The 27,198-nt window shown below is 43.6% G+C and overlaps 1 protein-coding gene across 18 annotated transcripts in view; it reads right to left on the bottom strand.

Moving 5' to 3' along the window:
• The window catches only part of LOC129859890 (dystonin-like), a 189,332-nt gene that overhangs the window by 53,624 nt on the left and 108,510 nt on the right, over nt 1–27,198 (bottom strand). For all 18 annotated transcript variants that reach the window (XM_055930113.1, XM_055930129.1, XM_055930172.1 and 15 more), the window contains 20 exons: nt 23,935–24,063; nt 22,697–22,785; nt 22,422–22,530; nt 12,959–13,111; nt 12,448–12,681; nt 11,881–12,177; nt 10,714–11,262; nt 10,042–10,218; nt 9,047–9,170; nt 7,589–7,797; nt 7,047–7,364; nt 6,780–6,946; nt 6,429–6,585; nt 4,518–4,644; nt 4,178–4,228; nt 3,517–3,752; nt 3,165–3,294; nt 2,719–2,918; nt 1,956–2,457; nt 273–1,741 (listed from right to left, as the gene is read on the bottom strand). In XM_055930113.1, the coding sequence (XP_055786088.1) occupies nt 273–1,741; nt 1,956–2,457; nt 2,719–2,918; nt 3,165–3,294; nt 3,517–3,752; nt 4,178–4,228; nt 4,518–4,644; nt 6,429–6,585; nt 6,780–6,946; nt 7,047–7,364; nt 7,589–7,797; nt 9,047–9,170; nt 10,042–10,218; nt 10,714–11,262; nt 11,881–12,177; nt 12,448–12,681; nt 12,959–13,111; nt 22,422–22,530; nt 22,697–22,785; nt 23,935–24,063 (5,427 nt within the window). The remainder of the gene's footprint in view (nt 1–272; nt 1,742–1,955; nt 2,458–2,718; nt 2,919–3,164; nt 3,295–3,516; nt 3,753–4,177; nt 4,229–4,517; nt 4,645–6,428; nt 6,586–6,779; nt 6,947–7,046; nt 7,365–7,588; nt 7,798–9,046; nt 9,171–10,041; nt 10,219–10,713; nt 11,263–11,880; nt 12,178–12,447; nt 12,682–12,958; nt 13,112–22,421; nt 22,531–22,696; nt 22,786–23,934; nt 24,064–27,198) is intronic.

The following is a 27,198-nucleotide window of genomic DNA, read 5'->3' as shown; positions in this document are numbered from 1 at the left end:
ATATCTTTCTGGCAGGGTTATGTCATCCGTTGAGTGATGTGGCTGGTGAAAGTGAGAGCGCTAGAGTACAATAGTAAAGCATGAGCTGAAATAATATGATACCATAATGTAGCCAATGCGTAAGGCATGCCATGGAAAGTTCATGGGCATTTTTTCCACCATCAAAACCACAATTAATCACCATTAGTGGTGGCAACCAAGTTTGATAATACAGTATCAGCCTTTGCATTACATTTACTTTACTGTAAAATGTTAACAAAATGTAATCTTACCTTGAAAGCTTCCAACTGTTGGTTGATGACATCTGTCTCCATGCCAACTGACCCTTGACCCTCCTCCTTGACCTCGGCTCCGCCCAGTTTGTTAGTGAACTGCTGTAGCTTGGCGTAAAGCTCATTCAGACGGGTGAGTGTACTCCCCACATCTTCCTCTCTCCCTTTGGCTCTGTCCATCAGCTTGCCACACTGCTTACTCAGAACATCCAGGTCTCTCTTCAGCCCCAGAAGGTCTGGGGAGGCCTCAGTTTCCAGCATCTTCTTACATCTGTCCTCTCCTTGAGCTGTGTCTGCCATCAGCTCCTGCAGTTTCTCCACAAAGCCCTTGATGCCGCCCTGCTGCTCATTCAGAGTGGCCAGTTCGCGGCCCACAGGAGCCATGCTGTCAAGCTCATCATCTAAGTCTGCGAAGCGGGTGAACATCTCGCGGATGTTGGTCTGGAACTGCCCGATGCCCTGCAGCTTGCCCTCCAAGGTGGAGCAAGTCTTCCCTACATCCTTGCTGAGGGAGCCGTACTCTTTCTCCAGGCTGTCGGCCTGAAGGAGGAGGTCTGTCACCCCGTCAGCTTCGGGGACGTCGGCCACTAGGCCCTGGGCAAGACTCTTCAGGTGCTCCAGTTGTGTGTTGACCCCATCCAGGCTCTTCTGCTGGGCCTTCATGCTGGTCAGGTTCTTGTCGCTGTAGGCCTGGACCCCCAGTGATGAGTAGGCGACAAGCTGCTTCTTAGCCCCTTCCAGCTGGCCCTTGGCCTCTTTGTGGGTGTCGTTGAACTCCTTCAGCCTCTGTGAGATCTTGTCCAGAGACTCCCTCTTGTTCTGGACCCTCTCTGTGACCCGGTCCACGCTCTGCCCAATGGCCGCCTTCTCCTCCCTGACGGCCTCTGTGTCTGCATTGGCCACCTCCAGGAGGCTTTCGGCTGCAGTGTTCAGCTGCGCCACCAGGCCTCTGTGTTTGTCCACGTCCTTCTGGATGGCCTTCAGCTGGGAGATTGAGCTCTCCACCTCCGCTGGGTCCACGCAGAGCCTGACGCTACCCTCCCTGACCTCACTCTCCTGGACCCAGGACTGGAGCTTCTCAGCATGCTCGTGGTACTTCTGGGCCCTCTGCAGCGCTCCCTGGAGTTTATCCTGGCGCTCGGATGAGCTCTTCTTCATGTCGTCCCAGTTGGAACGCAATGTGGCCAGCTGGCCCTGCAGCGACACCTTCTCTGCCCCATCTGTGTTCTGGAGGAGGGTCTCCCCCTCCCTGATGATGGTGCTGTATGGTTCCTCATGTTCACTGAGGGCCTTCTGCAGGGCACTGTGGTCTTTCAGGCTTTGCTGAAGGGTCTCCACCTGGGCTGAGATTGCCTGGGATTTAGACTGCTCCTGGAGCGTCTCATTCATCCACCCCTGGAAGTCTTTGGAGGTCTGGTGGAACTGCTGGGAGCTTGCAAAGGCCGAGTTCAGCTGCTGGATCCGCTTCACTAAAAAAGAGCATGTACATTAATGTAATTTAGATGCAGAGGAACAAAGCATACATTTATTATTCAGAATGACAATGTCTACCTCATCATGAAACTCCTTCAATGGTTGTCAAAGTTTCAGACATTAAACCACAGTACAGCCTGAAGCTTCTCATTAAAGAGAAAAATACATATAATATTAAAAAAATGAAAGCAAATTAAATCAAAGCCAAACCTGCTTTATCCTCCAACTGTTTGAAGGGCTTGGTGACCACCTCCAGCTGCCTGGCTAGGTCTGTTTTCAGGTAGTCCTCTGTGACCAGGGCAGAGAGCTCCGAGCAGAGGGTCTCAGCCTCTTTCAGTCTCTTCCTCTCCTCCCTCAGCTGGCCAGAGATGATGTTAGCCTCCTCCAGCTGCTTCTTCACCATGTCAGGCTGACTGCTAAGGGTCTGCTGGCTGTTGAGCCGGGTCTCCAGTGAGGCGGCGCTCTGGCTCAGGCTCCTCAGCAGATCCTGGAACTGGCCCGTCTTCCCCACGGCCTGGTCAATGAGGCCGGCTCGCTGTCTCAGCTGCCCAGTCAGGCCCTGCCATTTCTGGGTCACGGCGGCCAGTTGGTCCTTCACCACCTTCCCACCAGAGGAGGGGTCCTGCTTGCCTGATGTGCTCAGGATAGCAGCAGCAGCCTCATTAAGCTGGTCATACTGTGGCTTACGGCTGTCAAACTCGTTCAGGAGGATCTAGGAGGGACAAGTCAATATGACCTTAATAAATAGCAATGCTGGTGTTTAATAAAACACATAATGTGCAAAATGGTTCAACCTTTTCAATCTTAATCATCTTGATTTTGATTAATTCTGGCAAGCCTCAACATTTGGCCTGCAGACAAAACAATGACTGTCTTTAACATTAGCTTATGTGTGAAGTAGGTGACATTGACATTGAACTGTACATGGTGGTAATAATTTCAACACTAACTAATATGTCCCATACTGAAGTACCTGGACTTGCTGCCTCTGTGTGTTGAGCATGTTGGGGTCCATGGAGAGGGGCCCCAGGACACTGAGCATCATTTCCTTCTCTGAGAGCCACTGGCGGAGCTGTGGCTCCGTGGTCTGGAACACGTCCAGGTTCCTGTTGGACTCCTCCAGGTGCTGCTTCCTGTCCTCCACCGACCCGCTTACATCCGCCCAGGCAGCATCTGAGGAACAAACATCGGTCAGCACAAAACACTCTGGCACCTTGAACTTTTCACAGCCCCTACTGATTAGGTCTTAGCTGTATGAGTCTGCCAAGTCTGTAGGTGTGGGGGAGGCCAGGTATTCTGTCATGGAAAAGGGGGAGCGGTTGACTGGACTGGACTGACCCTGGGTAAAGCTCTCTGCATTGATGCAGTAGATATTAAAACATTTGGAGACAGACAGATGGGATGCTGCATACTGCATACCTATCTGTGCCAGCATCTGCTTCCATTTGGCTGCTTCAGGAGAGTCTGGGTGTTTCTCAATCAAGTGGAGGAGCTTCTCTCTCAGCTTCTGGAGCTGCTCACGCTTTTGTTTCATGTCCTCCTCAAAGGCCTGAGAAAAATAGAGATATAGTGCTTGACTAAAACCATCATATATTTGATTCATTGGCTCTTCATGCACAGAGTAGAGACAAGAGGCACCTGGCCTAAAACATTGGCTTCCCACAGAGCATTTTGCATACCAATAATAATGTGAGATATTTCATATGATACCACTGGATGTACTAAACAATGTAGAAACAGTCTATGCAGACCAGGCCTTGGCTGAATCTACCTTCTGCTGCTCCAGTTGTGTTTTCATGGCGTCTTTCTCTGTGGACGCAGAGTTCCAGGATGATGCTGTCTTCTTCATGTCCTTCAGCCATGTTATCATGGTGTCTGTCTCCTTCTGGGCCTCTGCCACCTGCTGCACCAGGCCAGAGAGCTCTGCAGCCCGCTCCTTCAGTAGTTCTCCCAGGCTCTCGTGGCCCTTGTTGATATATGACATGTTCTGCTGTACCACCATCACCTCTGTGGGTGGTTAGAGGTTAGAGGTTAGAGTGTTAGACACCAGCCAGTTTACCTTTTATAACAACAATGACTTGGACAAGGCACTGCTGTAAGCAGTTACAGCACTACTGGAAATGGTCACATCAAAATTGAGTTTGTGAATTTATTCTGTGATATTGTTTTGCAGTGTGGTCTAAACACAGCTGCTTTGAAATGGGTTTTCATGCTATTGAAGGTATATTGAAAATAGATTGAAATCAAGTTCTTAATACATTGGAATGTAAAAAGAATGGGACATTTCCAGTAGAGAGAATCAAGGATAAGTACAAGACGAGGCCTAAAACAGACAATTTCTACCTAACAAGCCTTTAAATGATAAGTTGTTATGATAATGTACAGGTCTGGAACACTGTGTAGATACATGACACACTGTAAAGAAAAAGTACCTTTATTGGTTAGGTAGGCATGGTTTCCGGGGCCACCACCGTTAGCAACAGCTGATCGCAAAACAAAAAAATACATAAGATCATGCTTATTTGTTAAGTACAAATGTCAAAAGCAAACTAAACTCTATTGGGTTGTCATACATGAAAAAGATCATTGTATGATCACTGTGGTTACATTGAGATCAGTGTCATGTTCTGTACAGTACAGAGTAACGTGTTGCAACAGATAACGGGTATCTCCCGTTTCATTGTTTTCTCATTCCCGAACACAACCACTTGCTTAAAAATATCTTTAACAAACTGCTTTGAGATAATCAAACCTTCTGAAAGCATACAGTACCTGACGTGTGTGACATCTTGGTCTTGGCTGGAGATGTGAGAACACTTATGAAGTTACATAGCGCAGATCCTTTGCTATTTATATCTTGGACAGCAGAGCCTTTGGTTGTCCATTCCTCCATTAGAGCCTGAAAAGAGATCAATCAAACCAATAACATAGTTTACACAACACTGTCCCGAATAGGGCTGCAATTTGCATGGCTACATTGAGAGAACACTGAATGACTCTGTCTTGACTGTTAATTGTAAGAAGCAGGACCAAGCTAAATATATTTTGAGCAATGCAGCATCGAGACTAAAATCTCCTCAAAGGAAACCGTTTCCGATGTCAAGTCATGATTCATTTCATTTTAAACTGTGATTTTTCGCATGGTACAAACAAATTATTCAATATGCAAATGTTTTATTAAGTGTGGAGGGATTTGTGTTTAATCTTTGATGTTTGACCTATTTACTTATGGTTCGTTACTCTCTTCTTGTCTTTTATCTTTTTTCTGTGACACACTGTACCAGTTCATCTCTGATTGGAAGTTTTTTTCTGGCAGGGAGTCCCGGTTATTTAGTGTTTGACTCCCTGACGAGTCCTATGTAAAACACTTCCCATCCTTTTATTACTTTGGCATGGAAACTACTGTGAAATCAGGGAGGACAAAATAGTGATATATCGCACCGCACTCCTCTTACTCTATTACAAAAACACATTTAGTGCCAAACCTGTGACGTGGGTAATATGACATGAAAACATGGGCGGCAGGTAGCCTAGATGTTCGGCGGTGGAGGAGATCTTCGTGGGCTATACTCAGCCTTGTCTCAGGGTAGTAAGTTGGTGGTCTGTTGATATCCCTCTTGTGGTGTGGGGGCTGTGCTTTGGCAAAGTTGGTGGGGTTATATCCTGCCTGGTTGGCCCTGTCCGGGGGTATCATCGGTTGAGGCCACAGTGTCCCCCCCCCCCCCCCCCGTCTTATCTGGTGTCCTGTGTGAATTTAAGTATGCTCCCTCTAATTCCTCTCTCTCCCCTCCCGGAGGACCTGGACCATGCCTCTGGACTACCTGGCCTGATGACTCCTGGCTGTCCCCAGTACACCTGGTCGTGCTGCTGCTCCAGTTTCAACTGTTCTGCCTGCGGCTATGGAACCCTGACCTGTTCACCGGACGTGCTACCTTGTCCCGGACCTGCTGTTTTCGACTCTTCTCTCTCACTACCGCACCTGCTGTCTCGACCTCTGAATGCTCGGCTATGAAAAGCCAACTGACATTTACTCCTGAGGTGCTGACCTGTTGCACCCTCTACAACCACTGTGATTATTATTTGACCCTGCTGGTCATCTATGAACGTTTGAACATCTTGAAGAACAATTTGGCCTTAATGGCCATATGCTCTTATAATCTCCACCCGGCACAGCCAGAAGATGACTGGCCACCTCTCAGAGCCTGGTTCCTCTCTAGTTTTTCCTAGCCACTGTGTTTCTACATCTGCATTGCTTGTTGTTTGGGGTTTTAGGCTGGGTTACTGTATAGCATTTTGTGATATCTGCTGATGTAAAAATGGCTTTATAAATAAATAAAATTGGGAAAAAAATGTGAGAGCATTGGGCCAGTAACCGAGAGATTGCTGATTCAAATCCCCGAGCCAACTAGGTGAAAAATAAGCCAATGTACCCTTGAGCAAGGCACTTAATCATAATTACTCCTGTACGTTGCTCTGGATAAGAGCGTCTGCTAAATTACTCAAATTAAAAAATGTAAGATAAGGCCATTTGAAGAACAAGCTCCACATTCACCTGCACCTTTGTAACATAGCTATGCAGTTGTCCTTCTTTGCACTAAGTACAGAGGTAGAACATTCCATTTCCATAATGCAAATAAGTCAGGGGGCCTATCTAGTACCAGACCAGTCTGTCTGCTCACTCACATTGACTCTCTGCAGGTCATTCAATAGACTCTGTTCACTGCTGGTTGGCTGAACCACAGGGACTTTCTCTGTTGTCTCCTCCAGCCACGTCCTGAGAGCTCCGGCTGCATCCCTGAAGTCTCCCAGCTGGTCCTGGCAGGAAGACACCTCCTCCTCTCTGTGTTGTAAAAGGGAGAAGACAACCACAGTCACATCACATCCCAGAGATATATCAAACATGCCAAAACATGACTGTCAACTGGCAAAATAAAATAATTATGTTTCATCTGTGTCAAATGAGAACAAGTATCCCCACAAGTAGATTATACATGAGGATCAGCAGGTAGCTCTGCAACCGTCATCTTCACGTACTTCTCTTTCACAGTGTCTTTGAAGGCATTGAAGTTGTTGGAGAGGTTGTCAATCTTTCCCTGAATCTGGGCCATGCTTCCCTCTGGACCCATATTGGACAGCTCCTTTGACAGCTTTTGCAGTATTTCCACATCCTTGGCATGTTCAGCCAACTCAGTGTTAGTGTCCTACAGAAACATTAGAACAGTTAGAACAATTGGAAGATCACTATTGAGCAATGTGTGGTTGAAAATGAGCATTAAATTAACATATTTGATGACTAGCTACCTGCATGAGCTGCGAGAGCTCGTTGACATTTTTCCCTGGCCCGTCTGTTTCGGAGAGGGCCTGTGAGCGCTTGAGCACAAACTGTTGCACCTTGTCCGAGGTTTTCTCGAACTCCTCCACCTTGTCCTTCAACTGCTCCAGCTGCTCCATTTTCTGCTTGTGCTTGTCACAGGTGTCAGAGAAGCGCTGTGACAGGGCATCCATTTTGGACTGCAGCAGAGCCGCGGCGGAGGGGTCAGCTGTCTCCACAAATTTCTTCACCTTGGCCTTCATGGCCGAGATGCTACTCTGGCGACTGGAAATATCCTGCTCCAGAGCCTTGAAGAAAAACACAATGGATGACAAATATATATTTTAGAGACATTTTAATGTTTTTCAATGTTTTATAGCTTAGGTTTCATCATCTGTAGAAGATCATGCAGAGGCAAATTCCAAATTAACTGTTGAGCCAAAATAACCAGTTACAGTAAGGTGAATATATGGTGAAATGGCTATTTGACTGGTAAAAACAGTTACACAAAGTTAATGTTTACAGTACATACTGCCCCTTTGCTCAGCACATCTCCAATGGCTGCTGAATCCAGAGGGACTTGTCTTTTCTCCTTCACACTCTTCTCTACTCCCTCCATCCATCTCATCATCTCATCCAGGCCATCCTGGACACTCAGGGAGCGGGTCAAGGTGATCTGAAGCTTCTCATTACGATCACTCACTGACTTGGACAGGTTGTCATACCTTTCCACAATATCATCTGAAAGCAAAGACACAATGCTATGGTTTTAGGGTCAATGCTTAGCACTGGTAAAAGTTCATACCACTTGGAAATTATGAGCAAATCAAGTCAGGGTTTTCACTGTTCTCTCTGTTCGACCTTTCTGCTAAGGTCAAACATATGGAAAAGATTACTGTATCATAAATATACAGCACATACAAAAAATACTTTTGAGTCGGCCAAGTGCAATATCATTAGGGACAGAGTAAAACCTTTTACATTCAGCATCACTCCGTCAAGGGAAATATAGTATTCCTTCTAACAAAGACATCTACTTATATTTCAGGATGTTGTGTATCTCTTATTAAAATAATCTGAATTCATGTAAACATTACAGTTTTGGAAACATAGGTTGTCCAAAATAATTGGTCTCTTGGCACCACTTACCCCGGATATGGGGTATGTTGAGCCGCTGGACAGGGTAAGTTGAGCCACCTACAAATTTCTGTACTGAATGAAATATTACCACTACCTTCAAAAACCTTCTCCAATCTTAATTTCCCAAACCCAATTCAACACAATCACAATAACTGTTTTGTCTTTTAATCATTTTAAGCATGTTTGAACACTGGCTTAACAACTTACAAACACTATGTACTTTTTAAAACACTTTTAACATATACCAGGACCTGGTGTTACCTCATATCCCCGCGATAATGCCTGGCATTACGCCTGGGAAGAAAACACTTACATTTGCTCAAACTGTGGCTCAACTTACCCCGTGGCCATTGGCACAACTTACCCCAAGGCAAAAAAATGTATTAGCCCACATAGCTACAAGGATGAACTTTCATGCTAGGTTTAGGACCTCATATTGAAGCTTATAGAGACCCCAACTGATGTATAGAACAATCTCAAAATGTACTTTGGTTAAGATACAAGCATCATGAAACCTCTAGAACAATACATTAATTTGACATGGTGAAGAAAAAGAAAATTGGGACCTAACTTGCTTACCACTTTCCCCATGTGGTTTCTTCCTTCACAGACTCTATGATATGATGACCTCTTCCTAAATATTTGGTCAAATTATTACATTTGTGTATCGTTTCCTAGAAACAAGGGATGGTTCAACTTACCACACACTCCCCTACTTCTATTTCACTCCAACAGTCATGAATCACTATAATAGTAACCACACATTGGCAGTGGCACTATATTGTCAAGCATTTCATTATTTTTAGAAATAGCATTGGATGAGAATCTATACTTAAGACTGATTACTCACCTACTGTCTCCTGGATCTCGTCCTGATTGGTCAACAGGTCCCCCTCAGCAGTGACCAGAGAGTCAGATGTTTTGTGCAGTGTCTCCACAGCAGTCTGACGACCAGTGGTCTGATTTTGCAGAACCTGACCATGACAAACACAGGCAGACAGAAGATTAGACAGTCAACATGTCTAACAGACAAACCACACTGCTCCATATAGATATATCAATAAACTCCAGCTATATCTTTATTACAATGCTGTAATTATACAGGTTTAAAGCTGGAGACAAATATTTTGTAAAAGCATCTAAAAACAAATAGTGTTATTCAAACACTCAAATTCTAGAGCTCCACTACTGTAACTTTACATATACCTGACTGGTTGCACTCAGCGGAAAACGTAGCATTTCCCTGACATAAACTACATTCTTGAGTTTTTGGCACCTCTAATCTTCTATATCTCTGAGCCACTGCAATGCAACTCCATAGAGAGATGTAATGGAACATAACTTTACTCCCACTCTCTCTCTCTACACTACATACTTTCAGTTGCAAGCCAGCTTGACTCAGAGAGTACTGCAGGGACATCATCTATTAAAGGATACTAGGCATTCTCTACACCTCTGTCTAGTCCAACTCCAATCGTAACCCCCCCCCCCCCCCCCCCCCCCCCCCCACCTCAAAGGCATAACCAAGAAAATGTACGAATGGTTAGGATATTCATGTCTTGGGGACAGCTTTGAGGTTTGAATTTGGACCTATAAATAGCAGTGTTGTTTTAAAGTGAGTGGAAACACTGTATATGGAGAGGGAAGTTTGAAGCAGTGTAATGACCTCTAAACCCATTCAGTTCTCAGAGCCGTCAGTGAGTAAACTCTGAAAAAAGGCTGTTCTGTAAACAGCTATTCCTCCACTTGCCCTCCTCTAGCCCGGAGTCTGTTACACTGTGGTAATGTGCTTTGTCTGGATAAAACACATACTGATTTGGTGAGATGTTATTTTTTTTGTCATACCTTGGTGTCCTCCAGCTGTTTCTGTAGGGTTTGAGGGTCGGCAGCAATGGCCTCAGACTGTTGCCTTCTGGCTTCCTCCACTGAGTTGTTGAGCCACTTCAGGAGACCAGCGGTTGATTCCTCGTACTTCTTGTACTTGTCCACCACATCTTTGAGGTTGTTGCCGAGCTCATTGCACTGAAAGAAATTAGTTTTGATGTTGATCGCTGTGGTAGTTACTAACTTGGAATGCATGCAGTATTACTGCCTACTCCTTTCTGTATCTCAACCTATAGAAAAGCTGGACAGCAATATATAATAAAATAGCATTTCTCTGAATTGTTTTTAAGATCAACAGTTACAAAGTCAACCTTTGCCTCTCAGTATGAGAGTGAACCAGTGTTGTGATACAGAACAATGACTCATTTGCTTTCATTTGGATTAAACAGAAATGCTTCCACTGTGTGGTGAGAGTAGGATATTACATCCATAAAAAAAGAACATTCAATCAGCCTGAGATGTGTGTCTCATTCAGTGTTCACCGTACTGATTTAAATAGGTATGCCCCCTGGTGTTACCAAGGTGGTTCAGTGAACAACATGAATGTGATCAGTAACCTTGCTGAAGACTTCGAGGCTAGGCTTTAGTCCAGCGGGCTAAATCAGTCTTGTGGTACTGGTATATATAGTTTACCTGAGAGTGCAGGGCTTTGTAACGGCTAGCAACCGAGTCCAGCTTATCCTTTACAGCAGCGCAGGTTCCAGTGGTATCCACCTCCAGCTGGGCATCTTTCCCCTCAGGGTCCATGCGTCCACAGGCTTTCGCCACGTCCAGCACCTTCTGCCCTGAGATGGTGATGAACCGCAGGTCCCCCTTGTGGGAGATGACGTCCTCAGAGAAGCTCTTCTGTCTCTGGAGCTTCTCTGTGAGGATGTTCAGAGCTCCAGCGGGGGCTCCCAGCTCCCCCACCTCCCCCTCGGCCTGCTGCAGCCAGCCCTCAAACTCCTCACAGTCTCCTTGGAACTTCTTCAGCTCCTCCTGGACTTGGACCACCTGCTTCATCTGCTGTTCTGCCTGGGTAAGGGAAGCGTTGTACCGACCCTTCAACTCCTGAATGTCCATCTGCAGCTTGTCTTTCTCCGTGGAGGACAGGGCATGGGCCTGGTGGTCCAGCAGAGCCTGGGCTGACTGGGTGGCCATGATCATGTCCTGCTGCTGGGACAGGATCTCCTGGTGACGAGCCTGGAAGAGGAGAGAGTCCATTCAAATTCCAAAAGCTTTATTGTCAAATTGACATAGTATGGAAAATTGCCACATGAAAAACCTACAACACTGACATTTAACACACAGGACAAGATATGAAATTTAAAAAATAAATAAAGTGAAAATATTGCATTTAAGTATTGGTTAACTCTTGAGGTTCCTAGGGTCTCCACCGAGCTAGGTAAATCTGCTTTTAGTTTTAATGGACTCTATTGCTGGAACGGATTTCAAAATACATTTTTTATATGTATTTGTATGTATTTGTTTGATTTATATGTATTATATGTATCAGTTGAAGTGTACCTATGATAAAAATTACAGACCTCTACATGCTTTGTAAGTGGGAAAACCTGCAAAATCGGCAGTGATTCAAATACTTGTTCTCCCCACTGTATATATACACATACATACATACACATATATATACACATACATACATACAGATATATATACACATACATTAATGCATACATACATACAAAAACCTATATATATAAAATAAAAGAATAAGGAAAAGGTCAATGCAGCTATTAGAAAAAGGGACCTGAGTCCTGCCACTATGAATCAAGCACCACCAGAGAGAATAGGTTAATTTACCTTGACCCTATCATACTGCTTGTCCAGGTCCAGTTCTGGGGTCTTCTCTGTAGCCTGTCTGCCAGTGTCGTTATCTGTAGTCTGGAGAGCGTTTCCATTGTTTCCATTGGGGTCATCATCCTCTCCCAGAATGTTCTTGGCTGAGGTCTCCGATGGCAAAGGCATGTTCCCGTTCTGTTTGCCCATATGGTCTGTCTGATCGACCCCCATCCCTTTCTCATTCCCTATGTTGTTGATCCAGTCCAGCAGACCCTCGATCTTGTTCTTGCTCTCCTCAAGCTGCTCAACAACAGCTTCCTAAACAGGTAGAATATAGCGAGTTATATGATGTTGGCTAAATTATATGATTAAATAGATAACTATACATTTTGTAAATGTATATTTTATTTTAATAAGTAAGCAATCATCAAGCTGAATTACATAAATAATTGTATGTGTCTTTAAGCGGATCTATCTTTTCCTGTAAACTACCTACAATATAAAGTTTAACTGTCATGATTCAGATTTGCACCGAGTTATGGTATATGGATAATGTTGATGCATGTAAAATGTAATATGTTTTCCAACCTTCTCAGTCTCCTGTTTGATAGCAGTAGTCACAGACTTCTCCACGTCTTTCCTTGACTCCTCGGCCCGTTGGTTGATGAGTTTGACCTTGCTCTTGGCGTCCTCCAGCTTGCTCTCGATGGCAGCGATCTGATCTGGGGTCAGCTTAGACCGGTTCTCATCCAGGAACTTCTTGGTGCTGCTGATGACCTCATTCAAGGCACTGCCGTTGGTCAGGATATCTTTCTCCAAGGCCTGGACATTTAATATTTAACACACAGAGACACAGATGCAGACACAGGCACAGAAAGCATGATAACAGAAATGTTAGGTGATAAATTAGTGAACCCATCAAACAAGATTCAGTATAATAGCAATACATGTGTAACACAATGTGCATAATTGTGTTACGATAAATGTGTAGCAATGACATCATACTTAAAATAAAATAATGTAGCCATACATTCTATAGTTCAGGTGCAATTCATTTATTAGATAACCAACATTTCGTCAACAAGCTACTGTACTGTACCTGATGCTCTTTCTGAACCTGCTGCAGGTCTTCCACACTCTCTACACTCTTGGCCTGCTGCTGCTGGCCTATCAGACAGTTCTCTGTATTGGTCAGGTTGTCACACAGCTCCTGCAACTTGTCTGAGAACTCCTTCTGTTTCTCCACCAAGCACTGCACACACCAGAGAGCAATGTTACAATGTTACACTCCTCCCAACAGCATACACTACATAGTACGCATTAATCATACTGGACGTTTGTAGATAGTCAACCCCTGATGACAATGGTCTGAGTATGCTGTAAACATGCTAGCCACTCAACAGGCCAGCATTCTGACATGGTAAAGAAAGAGGACGGGTTTAGTAGAGAGCAATAGGACATTTGTTCACAAGTGTGTTAGTGCTGAGGTTGGTTGAGAAAAACGTTCCCACACTGAAGATGCCTTTGGAGTTTGTCCTCTGGAGTTTAGAGTTTAAAGGTGTGTTGAAGCCTGTGAAACGTGAACACGACCAGGAGAAAGATTAGCGTTTGGCAGTGGTCAAGCAATGGTCTTTTTGGTGTTAAAAGAAACATGCAAGAGACTAACTTCTCATTAAAACACATTCAAAACACATCATTATAAATCTGACTTAATGAATTCTAGTGACATTATTTTATATATATTCTAAAATATATATCATGATTATGTAGCAATAAAATACACACACAGCCACACTTCACTTCAACCAATACATTTTCATAGTTTTCTCAACAAACTGAAATGAACTCTTTCCAAGGTGCAATGGCCCTAAGCCCAGTCATTTGGGTCCAAACCTTCTGCTGACTCTCATTCTCGCTGATCTCCAGCTGGAGTTGAAGGGTGCGTCTCTGATTGGCCACCCTCTCCATCTGATCCTTAATTGCCCTCTGGGAGGCGCTGAGAGACTTGAGGAGGTGCCTGCTCTGGGCCGGGCTCAGGAACTGGGCATGCTCTGAGATAAAGTACTGGATGTCAAACGCAGTGTCCTCCAGAGGCCTCTGGGTACCTGACACATTAGTCTCCATGTCCTAGAAACACAGACAGGGGTCATGGAAGGGGGCTGAACCAATCAACACAACTCATTGGATGTATAAATGTAAACCATAATATATTGTGTCATTGGTTAATTCGAGGGAAAAACCACAAACTTTTCATTTAACCTTAAAATACTGTGTATTTTATTCATATATACTTGAAATGCACTACTGTAGGTGAATGTGGAACATAAGGAGAATAAGGTATGAAAAGATACCTCATTATTCTGGATCATTTCTTTCACTGTGTCCACGTCATATGTGTTCATGATGTCGAGGTTGTAGGTCATCTCAGAGTTGTCATGAATACAGCCTGATAGTTGATTAAGGGTACTGAGGAGCTCCTGGTATGTTGACTCCAAATTGGCCTGAAAAACACAGTTCATACAATGAGGATTAATTTCATAGAATTTGTATTTACTGCAGTTCAGTAATATAATTTCCTAGATCAAAACAATGAGAAACAAACACTGACCTTCCCTTTATCAATAGCCTGCGTTAGAACGTAATTCCTTTCTGCAAACATTTGGCAAACGTCTGCAAATGCTGGCTGCAACTCTCGAAAGGCTGAAGCTAGATCTTGGTGGATATGCGTGGGAATGAGTTCATTAGCAGACTTTAACAGCTGCTTGGCTATGTCCAGGTCTCTGGTTAGAAAGCTATCCAGTGTAGACAGATGTGCTTCCAACAACTAGAAACAGAAGTGGGTGAATGTTGAGACAGATGCTCATGCAAGGAAGGGACACTCAGAAACAGAAAGAAAAATGTAAGTGGCTAGAAAGTACCGAAGGTGCCACATTCTTTCAGGGATGCATTGTTATTATAATGCATTCAATCCTTTCTATGGTGCATTTAAGTGTATGCGATACAAACCTGAGATTCCTCCAGCTGACTGTGTAACTCCTCCATGTTGTTACTCAGAGAGCCCTGCTTGGATGACAAGTCGTTCCTGATCTCCACTAGAACATCTGCATGATCCTGAAGTCTACCAACACACTCCAGATAATCCTGGGTGGAGTACTGTTTCTGAAAATACATAAAATACATTACATATATGAATAATTTCAAATAAATACATATGTCATATACATTTATTTATTTTATTTTATTTAACCTTTATTTAACCAGGTAGGCAAATTGAGAACACGTTCTCATTTACAATTGCGACCTGGCATGAGTAGTAGTTATTTTATATGCATTTATATGAGTTTCGAACATAAAACTTACCCTGACCTTAGGATGAACTGCTCCAGCATTGCCTGTGTCTGAAATAGTTTCAACCTCAGTAGATTGATATAGGTCAAGACCTTCCATGGGATCTGCCACGGCACCTTCAGCCTCATCGGACGAGTCCTCCTCCTGGATGTTCTCCAGGTTGCGTGGCCTGTCCTCATAAGGAGCACCCCCCAGAATACTCCTCAAGGCTCCAATCACATCTCTGAGCATGGCAGGGTCTTGGCTTGAGGATACACTTTGAAGAACCTGCTGAAACCTAATCTGGATCATATCAGATGGAGGTGTTTCTTCATGGGGTGGTTTCCCTCCATCCAGACTAGTTTTACCTGAACGGAGAGCCTCATGTTTCAACAGATCCCTGAGGAGATCTGGACTATTACTTTTCACAAGCCCAGGAGCTGCATATGTCTCACTACCAAAATCACCAGAACCTCTTCCATGGGACAGTGGATTGTCCTGTATCAGGTTGATGATGCCCTCCAATGCTTGGGTCTCAGCCTTTTGTAATTCATCGACATCTGCCCCCTCCACTCTCATTCTCACCAGCTCACCTAAACCGGACCTTAGAGCACTATAGATGGCCGACGCAGGTGGTAGGACACGATCAGGTGTCATGAAGTCTGGTTGAACATCAACAGTCATCAGATGGGGATGATTCTCATCAGCAACGCATAGATTTAGCCTATTTCCATCCTGCGTAAGATCTGACCCCAGGCCAGGCTCTTTACCCTTTACCAGATGCTGTAAGGTAATTTCTGATGTTGAGGTGATATTGGAGGAAGAGTCTGGTTGAACAATAGCAGCCATCGGCTGGGGATGATTCTCAACTGCACCACATTCATCTTGTTTAACAACTGATCTCATACCTGGCTCTGTTGCCTTTAATGGATACCCTGGGAACATTTCTGATGCTGATGACGAACTTGTATCAGGCAACTTCTCAGACACAACTGAGTTACATTTGCCAGTACCTGTCTGTCCTGTCTCTAATGACTTGGACACAGTGGGTGAATCAGCTTGATCAGTAATCTGTGAGACACTACCATCAGATGAATCTTCTTGTCTCCCTGAGGATGGTTTGCTGTCATCACCCCTGCTTGATTCAACCCTGTCATTAGCTTTAGCGTTAACATTAGCGTTTGAATTTGACAAATGTTTATCAGTCAGTGTCAGATCAGGGGTAATTCTGTTAGATATCACTTTAGTGGGAGCAGTTTCTAACTGCTCTTGATCACCAATATCATAGCTGTCATTATTGTCACAGTGTGTTTCTATGATCAGTACACTGGATACAATAGCTAAATCAGAGGAGTTAGTCAACTGCACTGGAGTCTTTTTTTGACCTGTTGGCTTACTCTGACTGTACCCATTCTGAGAGGATGTAGGCTTGATATCTCCACTAATATCCCCATCTGACTTCACTAGCGGTTGCTGAGGTGGCACAGTGCTAAACGATGAAAGTCCATCACTGTTTATTACCATTTTATCCACATTGACACCCACGACTGCGGACACTGTGCTTGTTACATCGCTAGACAAATCTCTCAGTGATGAGCTACCTATACTCTGACCTGACTTCTTGACTAGCTGGCTAGCTGGCGGCTGAACTGCGTTCAACACATTCTCCATTTTCCTTTCATCAGACAACAGATCACTATGTGATGAGCAGGACACACCCGAGTCACTCTGAACAGGACTGACAGTCTGGTTCCCCATTATCTCACGGTATCCTGCTCCCAGCTGCCCATCACCCGGAGTGAAGCCGATTGCCTCACAGGACAGATCCGTGCCTCTCCTCAGAGAACTGTTACCATCTTCCTCTGTCTGTCTCACCTCTTTAGCCTGGGCCTGAGGAGCTCCGCTATCTCCACTATCGCTCAAACTGAGAGAGTTTGATCTGTTTGACAACATGTCATTGTGGATGGAATTTCTAGACCCAGGGACCATGTCTGACAGTGGACTGGTAGGGGCCTGTGAGGAACCATCTTCCCTTAATGAAGATGATGTGTCAGGTTGATGGATGACACGTTCCCCTGTTACCTGATCTGACAGGATAGGTGATAGGATCTGTCTACATACAGGCCCATGACTAATGGTGAACGAAGGTAGTAAGGACTTCTGGGAGTCGCAGTTCTGTTCTCTGTTTCCTTCTGCATCCACATCTTCCCCTGCATGTCTATTTCTATTCTCTTTACCTTCTTCCCCATTGACATCCTCATCAGGGGCGTCAAGAACCAAAACTGGCACATTTTTGTCTGTTTGATGTTGACGTATATTCTCGGCCTCGTTGTTGTCTATGAGGCCCAGACTCTGGGAATAAGAGATGCTGTGCATGCAGTTTCTATCAGGGTCGATGATTGCGTTGTGTACTGGGTCTGAGTGAAGGATCTTTTCAGCCAAATTATCATCAATCAACCCTGAATCCAGAGCTTCATTTACACGAATAGTGCATCCGGACTTGGCGTCATATACACCACCCAACAGGCTCTGCTGTTCCATGATCTGCAGGGCTATCTGGGAGGATATGGAGCCTCTAGACACAGCTTCTTTCAGGGTTGCCACTGTGCTTCTCTCATCCCCTAAAACCTCTCCCTTGTGGAGCTGCAATGACAGCACTTCTAACACAGTCTCCTCATCCACAAGGCCTTTATCAAGAACTGCATCAAGGTCATAGCGTTTCCCAGAGATGATGTCCAAAATACCACCCTCCTCTAGTTGGGCTCTGAGAAGGTGGATCGCAAAGCCTCTCTCATCTTCATTGTCCCATGCTTCTTCCTCAGTGCATGGAAACTCTGTGGATGTGTCAAGGGTGTCTGCCAATAAAGTGGACAATGGAGATGATTCAGATTTTGTGTTCTTGTCTGTCTCACAGCCAGGTGTATTTGTGGGACGTTGTGGGGAATCTTGTGCACCCAGTGGCAAGTTCAGGCCTGTGTCTTTCACGGAGCACAAAGTAGAGATTTTCAATATGGGTTGTGTGGCTGAACCTCCATTGAAAGTCCCTTTAGGTTGATTATCTGAAGCAACATCTGTTTCTGAATCTATTTTAATTGATGTTGGGCTTGTGCACATTGTGTTTTTTTGATCGATTCTGTTAGGCAAAACACACATTTCAGACGCGTGCTGCCTGGTATTCTTTTCAGAGTCAATAGATATGGATGATTTGTCTGTGAAACTGTGTACTATCTCCCTTTCGGAATGTTCTACATTATTGTCAGAGCTACAATATTCATTTTCTGCTGGCACGCTTTTGGAATTCTGCGCAGCTGAGGGGAAACTTGTGTCTGTGTCATTCACCGAGCACAATCTTTGGTGGGTTGACCTTTCCAAAATGACTTGGGTGGCTGACCCTTCATTGAAAGTGAAAGTCCCTTTTGGTTGATTAACTGAAGAGGAGGTTTTTAAATCGAACACCAATGGTTCTGGGCTTGTGTTATTAGTGTTCTTTAGATAGATGCTATCACACAAAACACTTCTTTCAGAATCAGGTTGTCTGGTATAATTTTCAGAGCTAAACGATTTATCTGTAAAACCTTGTACTAGTGCCCTTTTGGAGTCCTGTACACACGAGGGCAAGCTAATATCTGTGTCATGTACAGAGCATGATCTAGGAGTTCTGCTTTTCAAAATGGTTTGTGTGGCTGAACCTCCATTGAAAGTCTCTGTTGGTGTATCTGAAGATATATGTGAGGTTTCTACGTCAATGTCAAAGGGTACTAGACTTGTGTTGTTTGTCCTCTTCTTATTATTTTTCTTCTTCTTAAAAACACTTGCTTCAGAATCACCTGAGCAGGATCTAGGAGTTGAGCTTGCCAAAGTGGTTTGTGTGGGTGATCCTCCATTGGCTGTCTCTTTTGGTTGATTATCTGAAGCTATTTCAGAGGTTTCTAAATTCATTTCAATTAGTGCTAGGCTTGTACTGGTAGAACTAACCTCTACAGATGCTTCCACTGTGAGGCCTTGTGCCACTGTCCTTTTGGAAACCTTGACACCTAATGACAGGCTCATGTCTGTGTCATTCACTAAGCACAATCTAGGAGGAGCTGAGTTTTCCAACATAGTTTGTGTGGCTGAAACTGCATTGACAGTCTCTTTTGGTTGATGATCTGAAGCTATTTCTGAAGTTTCTACATCAATTTCAAATGACAATGGGCTTGTGCCCTGTCTGTTCTTTTGATAAATGCTATTAGACAAAACATTGGCTTTAGAATTATATTGTCCAGCATTCATTTCAGAATGAACAGCTACAGATGCTTCCTCTGTGACACGTTGTGCTAGCAAGCTCATGTCTTTGCCAATCACTAAGCAAGATTTAGTAGGGGATGAGCTTTCCGACATGGCTTGTGAGGCTGATTCTCCTTTTGGTTGATTATATAAAGCTATATCTGAGGTTTCTAAACCAATTTCAACGGATGATGGGCTTGCGGTCTTTTGATAAATTCCATCAGCCAAAACACTTGTATCAGAATCATGCTGTCTGGTATTCTTATCAGAGCCAGATAACTCTTCTGTGAAATCTTGTGCTAACATGCTTTTTCCAACCTGTGCACCTGAGAGCAAGCTCATGTCTATGACATTTACCGAGCACGATTTGGGAGAGGTTTGTGTGGCTGAAATTCCATTGAGAGTCTCTTTTGGTTGATTACCTGAGGTTTCTACATCAATTCCAATGGGATTTATACGTATTGTGTTATTTTGATAGATGCTTTTTTCAGAATTCGGCTGTGTGGTATTGTTTACACAGTCAATAACTGAAGCAGACTCCTCTGTTCCATCTTGGGCTAGCACCATAAACACATTATTAGAAAAGGCTTTATTGTCAGATTGATTATAATTTGACTTATCCTCCCTGAAGAAACTGGATGCATGATGGTCTTTCATTGTTCCATCGGTTTCCTCGTTAATGTGCAAATATCTCAAATCCTCAGTATTGCTTTCAAACGAGATCTCTGAATCTTCAGAAATATCTTCTTTCAAAGAAATATCCACGAAAGCGGCCTTACCAAGTGCAGTGTTTTGTAGCTGGTTTTCAGATGTCTCTACTGAAATGTTAACTAAAAGTTCAGCCATTTTAGTCAACTGTCCATCGAATATTAAAAGCCTTTGTCCGGATTTTGGATCCATGTAACTATTCATCATGAGGTATGAGATAAATAACTGTTTTGCCTCGATGGGAGATGGGGCATTTATGTTCTCATCATCAATCTCAATATCATCTGTAGGGCGATGGGATCCTCCAATCTGAAGCTCCCTCGACATCAGCCAGCTAGAAAATCTATCGTTAAGGTCGTCAACATCAGGAAAAACATCTGGTATTTCAATGGTTTTCAACACCTCTGCTGTATGTGTGTCAATGAAACCATTTTGAGTAGCAGAGTTAATATCCACTACCTCTGAGTCTTCTGCTATGTAAAGGGCAGCTATCTTCTGTCTATTGCTGAGCAGTTTGAATGCCAGCTGATTGGTGATGATTTCATGCTGCAGAGAGGTAGACACGGTCAAGATTTCACCAGAGTGAGGCCATAAAAGTCCCATGAACCCCTTCTGTTTCTCGAGCACCAAGAGTGCACTGCTAGAGCTCATCAAATCACACTGAACAGCCTCATCCACCGATAGCCTTTTGCCATTCTGAGGGTTCACTATGCCTCCATTTTGGGCCTGCTGGCTCAGTATCCCAGTGGCAGTGCCTTGATCAATCAAGCCTTCTGACAGTGCTTCCTCTACGGTGAGCTTACGGCCTGTTTTGGGGTTGACGATACCACCTGCAAACAGCTGAGCCCCCAGCAGCCTCATCGTGGTCTGTCTGTCAATCAAGCCCTCATGAACCGCACTAAGTACACTAATCTCCCTCCCAGATGTCAACTCCATGTTTCCATTGTGGCTTTTCTTCACCGGCAGCAGTCGCAGTCCAGTCTCCACATCAGCCACGCTCCTCTGCACCAGCTGGGTGAGCGAGACCTTCTCTGCCGTGCAGGGGTTGATCAGGTCCTTCCATGTGTCCTGTCTCTCCAAGAGCTTGACGTACAGAGGGGCAGGGATCAGGCCAAACTGAAAGGCCCTCTCCAGGGTCAGTACATCGCTCGTGTAGGACACCCTCAACCCACCTGTAGCCAGCTGGATCTCTATAACCTTCATGGCCAGGCGCTCAGAGATGGCCCCCTCTCTAACCGCTGCTATCACAGGGAGAGGTTCTGAGGAGAACAGTGGGCTCAGGATACACTGTTTGGCTTCGTTGAGCTCTCTGAGCTGCTTCCAGGTGGGCTCGTCAATGAGGTTGTGATGGAAAGCATCGTCCAGCTCCAGACACATCCTTAACTGAGGCAGAACGAGGCCAGAGGTGATGAGCTGAGCCTCCAGGAGACAGAGCCCAGTGTTATGGTCGATCAGGCCGCTCTGAACAGAGCTAAACACAGAGTAGACCTCTACACTTCCAACTTCGAGTACCCCCTCAATGGTCTGAAACGCCTGTGGAAAAATAAATTAAGCATGAGCAGACATATTCAACAACAAATTGTAAAATCCAAAATGTTATGATACAAATCATATAGTTGATTTATTATTGACAAATTGTCATAATTTATACTGTATTCTAAAGAAAGGTGAAACATTTACTCACCCCTCAGGCAAGCATGTGAATGTTAACAGTTCATATGCAAAAGTGCAAGGCTGTGTCAGTGTGATTCAACAGCAAGAAGAAGTAGACACACTAAAGGCTGGCATGCATCTGGGAACAGAATATTCAGTATCTTGCAAAACAAGAGAGCAAGTTAGACACAACACAACAAGGCTGTTATATTTGGTTGTTGGTGACCACCTGTAAGAATTAAAAGGAGATCACCAAAGCTTGGTTTCAATGATGGCTGTGAAAAGTCAGAATGAGGCTGGGTGACATGAAACACTCATGCTCCTAGAAATAGAAGCATGTTTACAGCATACTCAGTTTCACTGGGTTTTGAAGACAAAATCTACTTTCCCTTCTCTTGAGAAACCTACATTCCCTTACAAGTCAACATAGTGTTTTTAAGATGACGATGAATGTGGCACAAGAGAAAACCTATCACACCATGCCAGAGTGCATTATGGGAAAAAGGGTTAGTCATGCAGTTGAACAGTAGGTGGCACTTGTGCATCATTTCTCACACCACACTGTAAACTCCCATCCAGTGGTTCAGAGATGAAGTCCAGTATCTAACCTGCTCGGTAGATGGCGTCTGATCAGAACACTGCTGGGAGAGATCACTGTAGGCCTGGTGGAGGGATTTCAGCTGCTCCTTGGCTTCCTGCTTCTCATCCTCAGTCATTCTGCAACTCAGGACATCAGAGGCATTTTAGTTCTATTATCATAATCATATCATTAAATAATTTAAGGCATACAAAATATAATTTAAATAATTTAAGGTGCAGAGAGACATGAACAAAAGTCAGCCTTAAAAACCTCACTAATATATGTTATGATAATTCAACTCACTTGTCACTGTGTTTAGTTAGCATCAGCTGTGTAGTCCTCAGTGCTTCTGCAATTTGCTCCTTCTTTGTTACAATTTCTTCCATTGAAACCTGAAATAACAATTGAATCAGAGATCATTGCTAGGCGAGCTAGGGAGTCCTCAGTGCTTCTGCAATTTGCTCCTTCTTTGTTACAATTTATTCCATTGAAACCTGAAATAACAATGGGTATACCTTATACATGTATATACATCTTACTGCTTATTCTGATCACTCGATATGCCACTTTGTAGCATCATATTTGTCACAATAATATACACTGACTTTTCACAAAAAGTCAGGTTTGGGTTTGTGCTATATTCTAAACTCAGATATCCAGTTCCTGATTTTCATTCACTTGATTTGCACAAAAATATTTATTTGGTTTGTTTTTCTTATCATATAGTAATCACTTAAAATAACTAGTGCCTAGAGTTTTTCCTGACTATGTGAACCTGACCAGGAGAAACCAGGTCAAATCAAGTCCGACTGGGGCGCAGACTTTTTCCTCGCAGGTCAAATGTTCATGAAAAACTCACCCTGATCATAAGATCATTTTCTAAGAGAAACTGTGCATCTACAATGTAATGCTTTTCAATGTAAAGCCCATTTAATAATTGTATGCAGAAAAATGGCTTTTCATTTTAATCCATATAAAAAGTGTTAATGGTGCAAAATGTTCAGTCCTTGCATATTAAGGAGAATAACATGTTCCAGGAGTAGGGGGTATTAATAATCAAGTTATATTGAAATACTAGAATGCTTATGTAACTGTGTCATCTTTGTTTATATCGTGAGTTATGGGTATAATTACAAAAGCCCTGAGGAGTCAATAGGACGACAGAGACCATGGGCTAATGATTCAAACTTGGGGAAAATCATTTTCTGCTCATATTCAGATGTAAGGGATTGACCCAAACTTATTTCACATATTTGTAATAGGGTAAAGAAATAATTAGAGAGTATCAAAAGCATTGTCTTTATTAGAACTATGCACATACAGTAACAGTGAAAGGTTGTGCGACTTTTTGAATTTATTGCATATTCTTGAAATTGAGCACGACCATCGGGATATAAAATGCTATTTTTGCATGACAGGTTATACACACATAATTGTGGGCATAATGATATACTGTATACAATGACAATATGCATATAACAAATATACAGGAAATTAAAGCGTAAAGTAACAGTCAATGCATGTTTGCACACAGTATTTACCTGGGGCTTACTAGAGGCCTCTGTGCTGGCTTTACCATCTTTGCTCTGGCCAGGTTTCACACTGGACATCCAACCTAACAGCTTGCTAACTTTATCACCATGCTCTTTCTTCTCCTCATCAACAGATCTCTAGGATTTGAGGAAAGAATTTAAAAAAGGCGGTTAGGATCAGAGTTTTTAAATCAGGAAATGGGGTTATGCAGACATTCAACAACAGATAAACCTCTAAGGAGACCCCCAGCCATATTTCTGACCTCTATTTGGACAATGAACAGTTTAAGCTCACAACATACAAATCAGTGTTTGATTTATGAAGTTTATTGCCATGTGGATCATGATGTTTACATGTTATGACAGTTGGCAATAAAAAAACTGTAATTGTTTATCATTGACTTTACACATCATGCTAAAAGCATAATTCATCCCTGATTTAATGAACTCCATATTCATAATTTAATTAACATTCATATAATTCCAAGTCAAATAAAATTCACACGTAATTAATTATTTCTTATTTTAAGTGTAGAACATTTCAATCCAATAACTTGATTGAGTCATTCTTTGCTGTGTCAATCAAATATTCTGTTTTCCCTATTTACAAGCCATGGAGAACCAAATACTGTTCACTCAAATGTGACGATAGGTCCATAAATATTGGAAAGACGACTTAGCCCCAACACTAAGAACCTTTGTCGTCTCCAGTAGTCTGAGCCCGGTGTGGCCGTCATAGACACCCTTTTCCAGGGCATCCATGAATGAGATTTTCCTCTTCGTCTTTGGGCAGGTGAGGCTTTTGGGGTAAGACTTCTCATCTTTCAGGAATGAGGCAGTGGCTTTGTCAACCAGGAAACTCTGAACAGCCTCATCCAGTGAGATTCTATCATGAGTCTCTGGGTTAATCAGTCCTCCAGTCAGGAGCTGGAATTCCAGGCATCGAAGGCCCACGTCTTTGGGGAACAGGTTCTCCTGAATGGCCTGAGCTACACTCAAGGTCTTTGCTGTCTGGGGATGGATGATGCCATAGTAGGCTTGCTCACACTGTTGGAGCTGGCGGGCAAACGTCTCGTCTAGGAGACCTCTACGCAGAGCCTCGGTGACTGTGGCTTTCTCCCCAGAAGCAGGGTCACAGATGCCCCCGGTGCAAGCCTGGGCCTCCAGCAGCCTCAGTGCAGTGAGTCTATCGATAAGGCCCTGCTGATGTCCCTGGAGAATGGTCACCCTTCTCCTCTGAGTGACATCCCACAGACCAGCCAACGGGCTGTTAGCGTCCGGAACAACTACCATTCTTGAAAGGATAAGGTCTGCCAGCTCATAGACACTGATGAGCCCACTCCGATAACTTACCAGTTCTGTCATTTCAAGGAACTTCAGATCTAAGGCAGTTTCGATGCAAAGCTGCCGTCCACTTTTGAGATCTGTGATGACGTGTAAAGGGCTTTCATTGACATCGACAGTGGACTTTTCCTGCCATTCACGGTCCTGCTGAGACAGAAACAGGTAGGTCAACTTATCGATGTGGTTGCCCTTAAAGGCTTGGTATGTGGACATTTCCATACCAGAAGCACTGTTGATGACTGATACTCTGTGACAACTGGAGAAGGAAAAACTGGAGAGATTCTTCTCGCCAAAAGGCAGGAGATAGACACCACCATCTGTGTCATACAAACAAGTTTTCAGCAGTTCACAGTAGTAGGCCTTCTGTCCTGAATCAGGTTTGTGGAAGCCTTTGGGGTTGCTGACTGGGTCGTACAGACTCTGTAGGGTAGCTTTGTTCAAGAGACCTTGATCAACAGCCATGTTAAGGGGCACCCTAACACCAATCACTGGGTGAAGTAATCCTCCAGTGGCTATCTGGGCCTCAATGATCTTCTTTCCTTTGAGCCTGTCAACAATCCTTTCCTCCATGGCCTGAAATACAGACAATGTTTTACTGCCATGGACATAACCAGTGGCTGCTTTTTCAGCATCCATCAGTTTGTCTTTCAGATCTAACCCAACAACACCGTTCTCCAGAGCAGCTTGAACCGAGAGAGTTTGTCCAGTTAAAGGATCTATAACACAGCCAGTTGCAGCCTGTGCCTCCATATACTCAATAGCATATGTCTTAGCTAAAAGGCCTTTCTCTGCAGCCTCCAAGAAGGATATCTTTTTCTTGCTCGACTCCAAGTAGATTCCGGCAATAGCAGTGGGTTTGCCGATGAACTGAACGAGTGATGATTGGACCTCTTCTAATGTGACAAGGCCAGTTTCTAATTTCTGCAAGGTTTCTCTATCCAAAAACTTTGTTTTGATCAACTTCCTGATACTGATACTGCCTCTGTGTCCTTGGAGCTTTGGGGAATAAGGACGGGTTGTTGTCTCACTCTGCTTCAAACTACTTTCTTTTGACATAGAGGCAAAATGAGATGCATTGGATGACATGTCTTTGACATTATATGAGCTTGTGTTAGTGATGCTTGTAATACTTGGACTTATCCCTGCCTGACCATCCAGAGACACTAACTTTTTTGTTATTGCCATCGCTTCCGTTTTTTGACTTTGGTTCTTAGCAATCAAATTCTGAGACTGTTTTTGCTGGACTGTTGTAGTCTGCACAGTAGAATAATTTGTTTTCGTAATTGTTTGATTCTGTAAACTGCTTTGATTGCTGACAATATCCATTTTGCCTCTCTTCACTCTTTGCAGTTTTTCCAGTACTTTGTCTTTCTCCGCTGTTGCTATCTGTTGGCATAAGATGTGAATAATCATTACATATAGAAAATACCTTGAGATTTATCCTTGCTTATTGAGTGAAGGAAATGAGCTCAACAAATGAAATATTATAATTATTATTATTATTAATTTGTCATACAAATATGCATTTCAATTGTGTCTTGTTTATTTTCTACAAATACTATGCACGTTTTAGATGAATGTAAAAAAATATATATTATAGTCATGGATATATACCTCTGAGGACTCTTTTATTTTGATAAGCTCCTCCTCCAGATTGCGGTTTGCCTCTTCATATGATGACACCATTTTCTGTGTTAACAAAAGCTCAGTCTTCAGTTTGGTAACCTCATTGCCTTTGTCACACTTATGATCGGTATAACTTGTAGTCTCCACTTCCTTTAGAGTCCTACATTCAGTCTTAATCGTGACCTCCAGCTTCAAGACCTTTTCCTGAAGACCTCTGACCTCCTTAGCATAGGAAACAACCTGCTCGTTGAGGGATCTTGCTTCCTTTTCCTTTATTCCTAGTTTCTGCTCACTGTCTGTCAA

The sequence above is a fragment of the Salvelinus fontinalis genome, chromosome 1 (genome assembly GCF_029448725.1).
Source record: "Salvelinus fontinalis isolate EN_2023a chromosome 1, ASM2944872v1, whole genome shotgun sequence".
Lineage (NCBI taxonomy): Eukaryota > Metazoa > Chordata > Actinopteri > Salmoniformes > Salmonidae > Salvelinus > Salvelinus fontinalis.
This window is presented reverse-complemented; position numbering and strand designations above follow the sequence as displayed.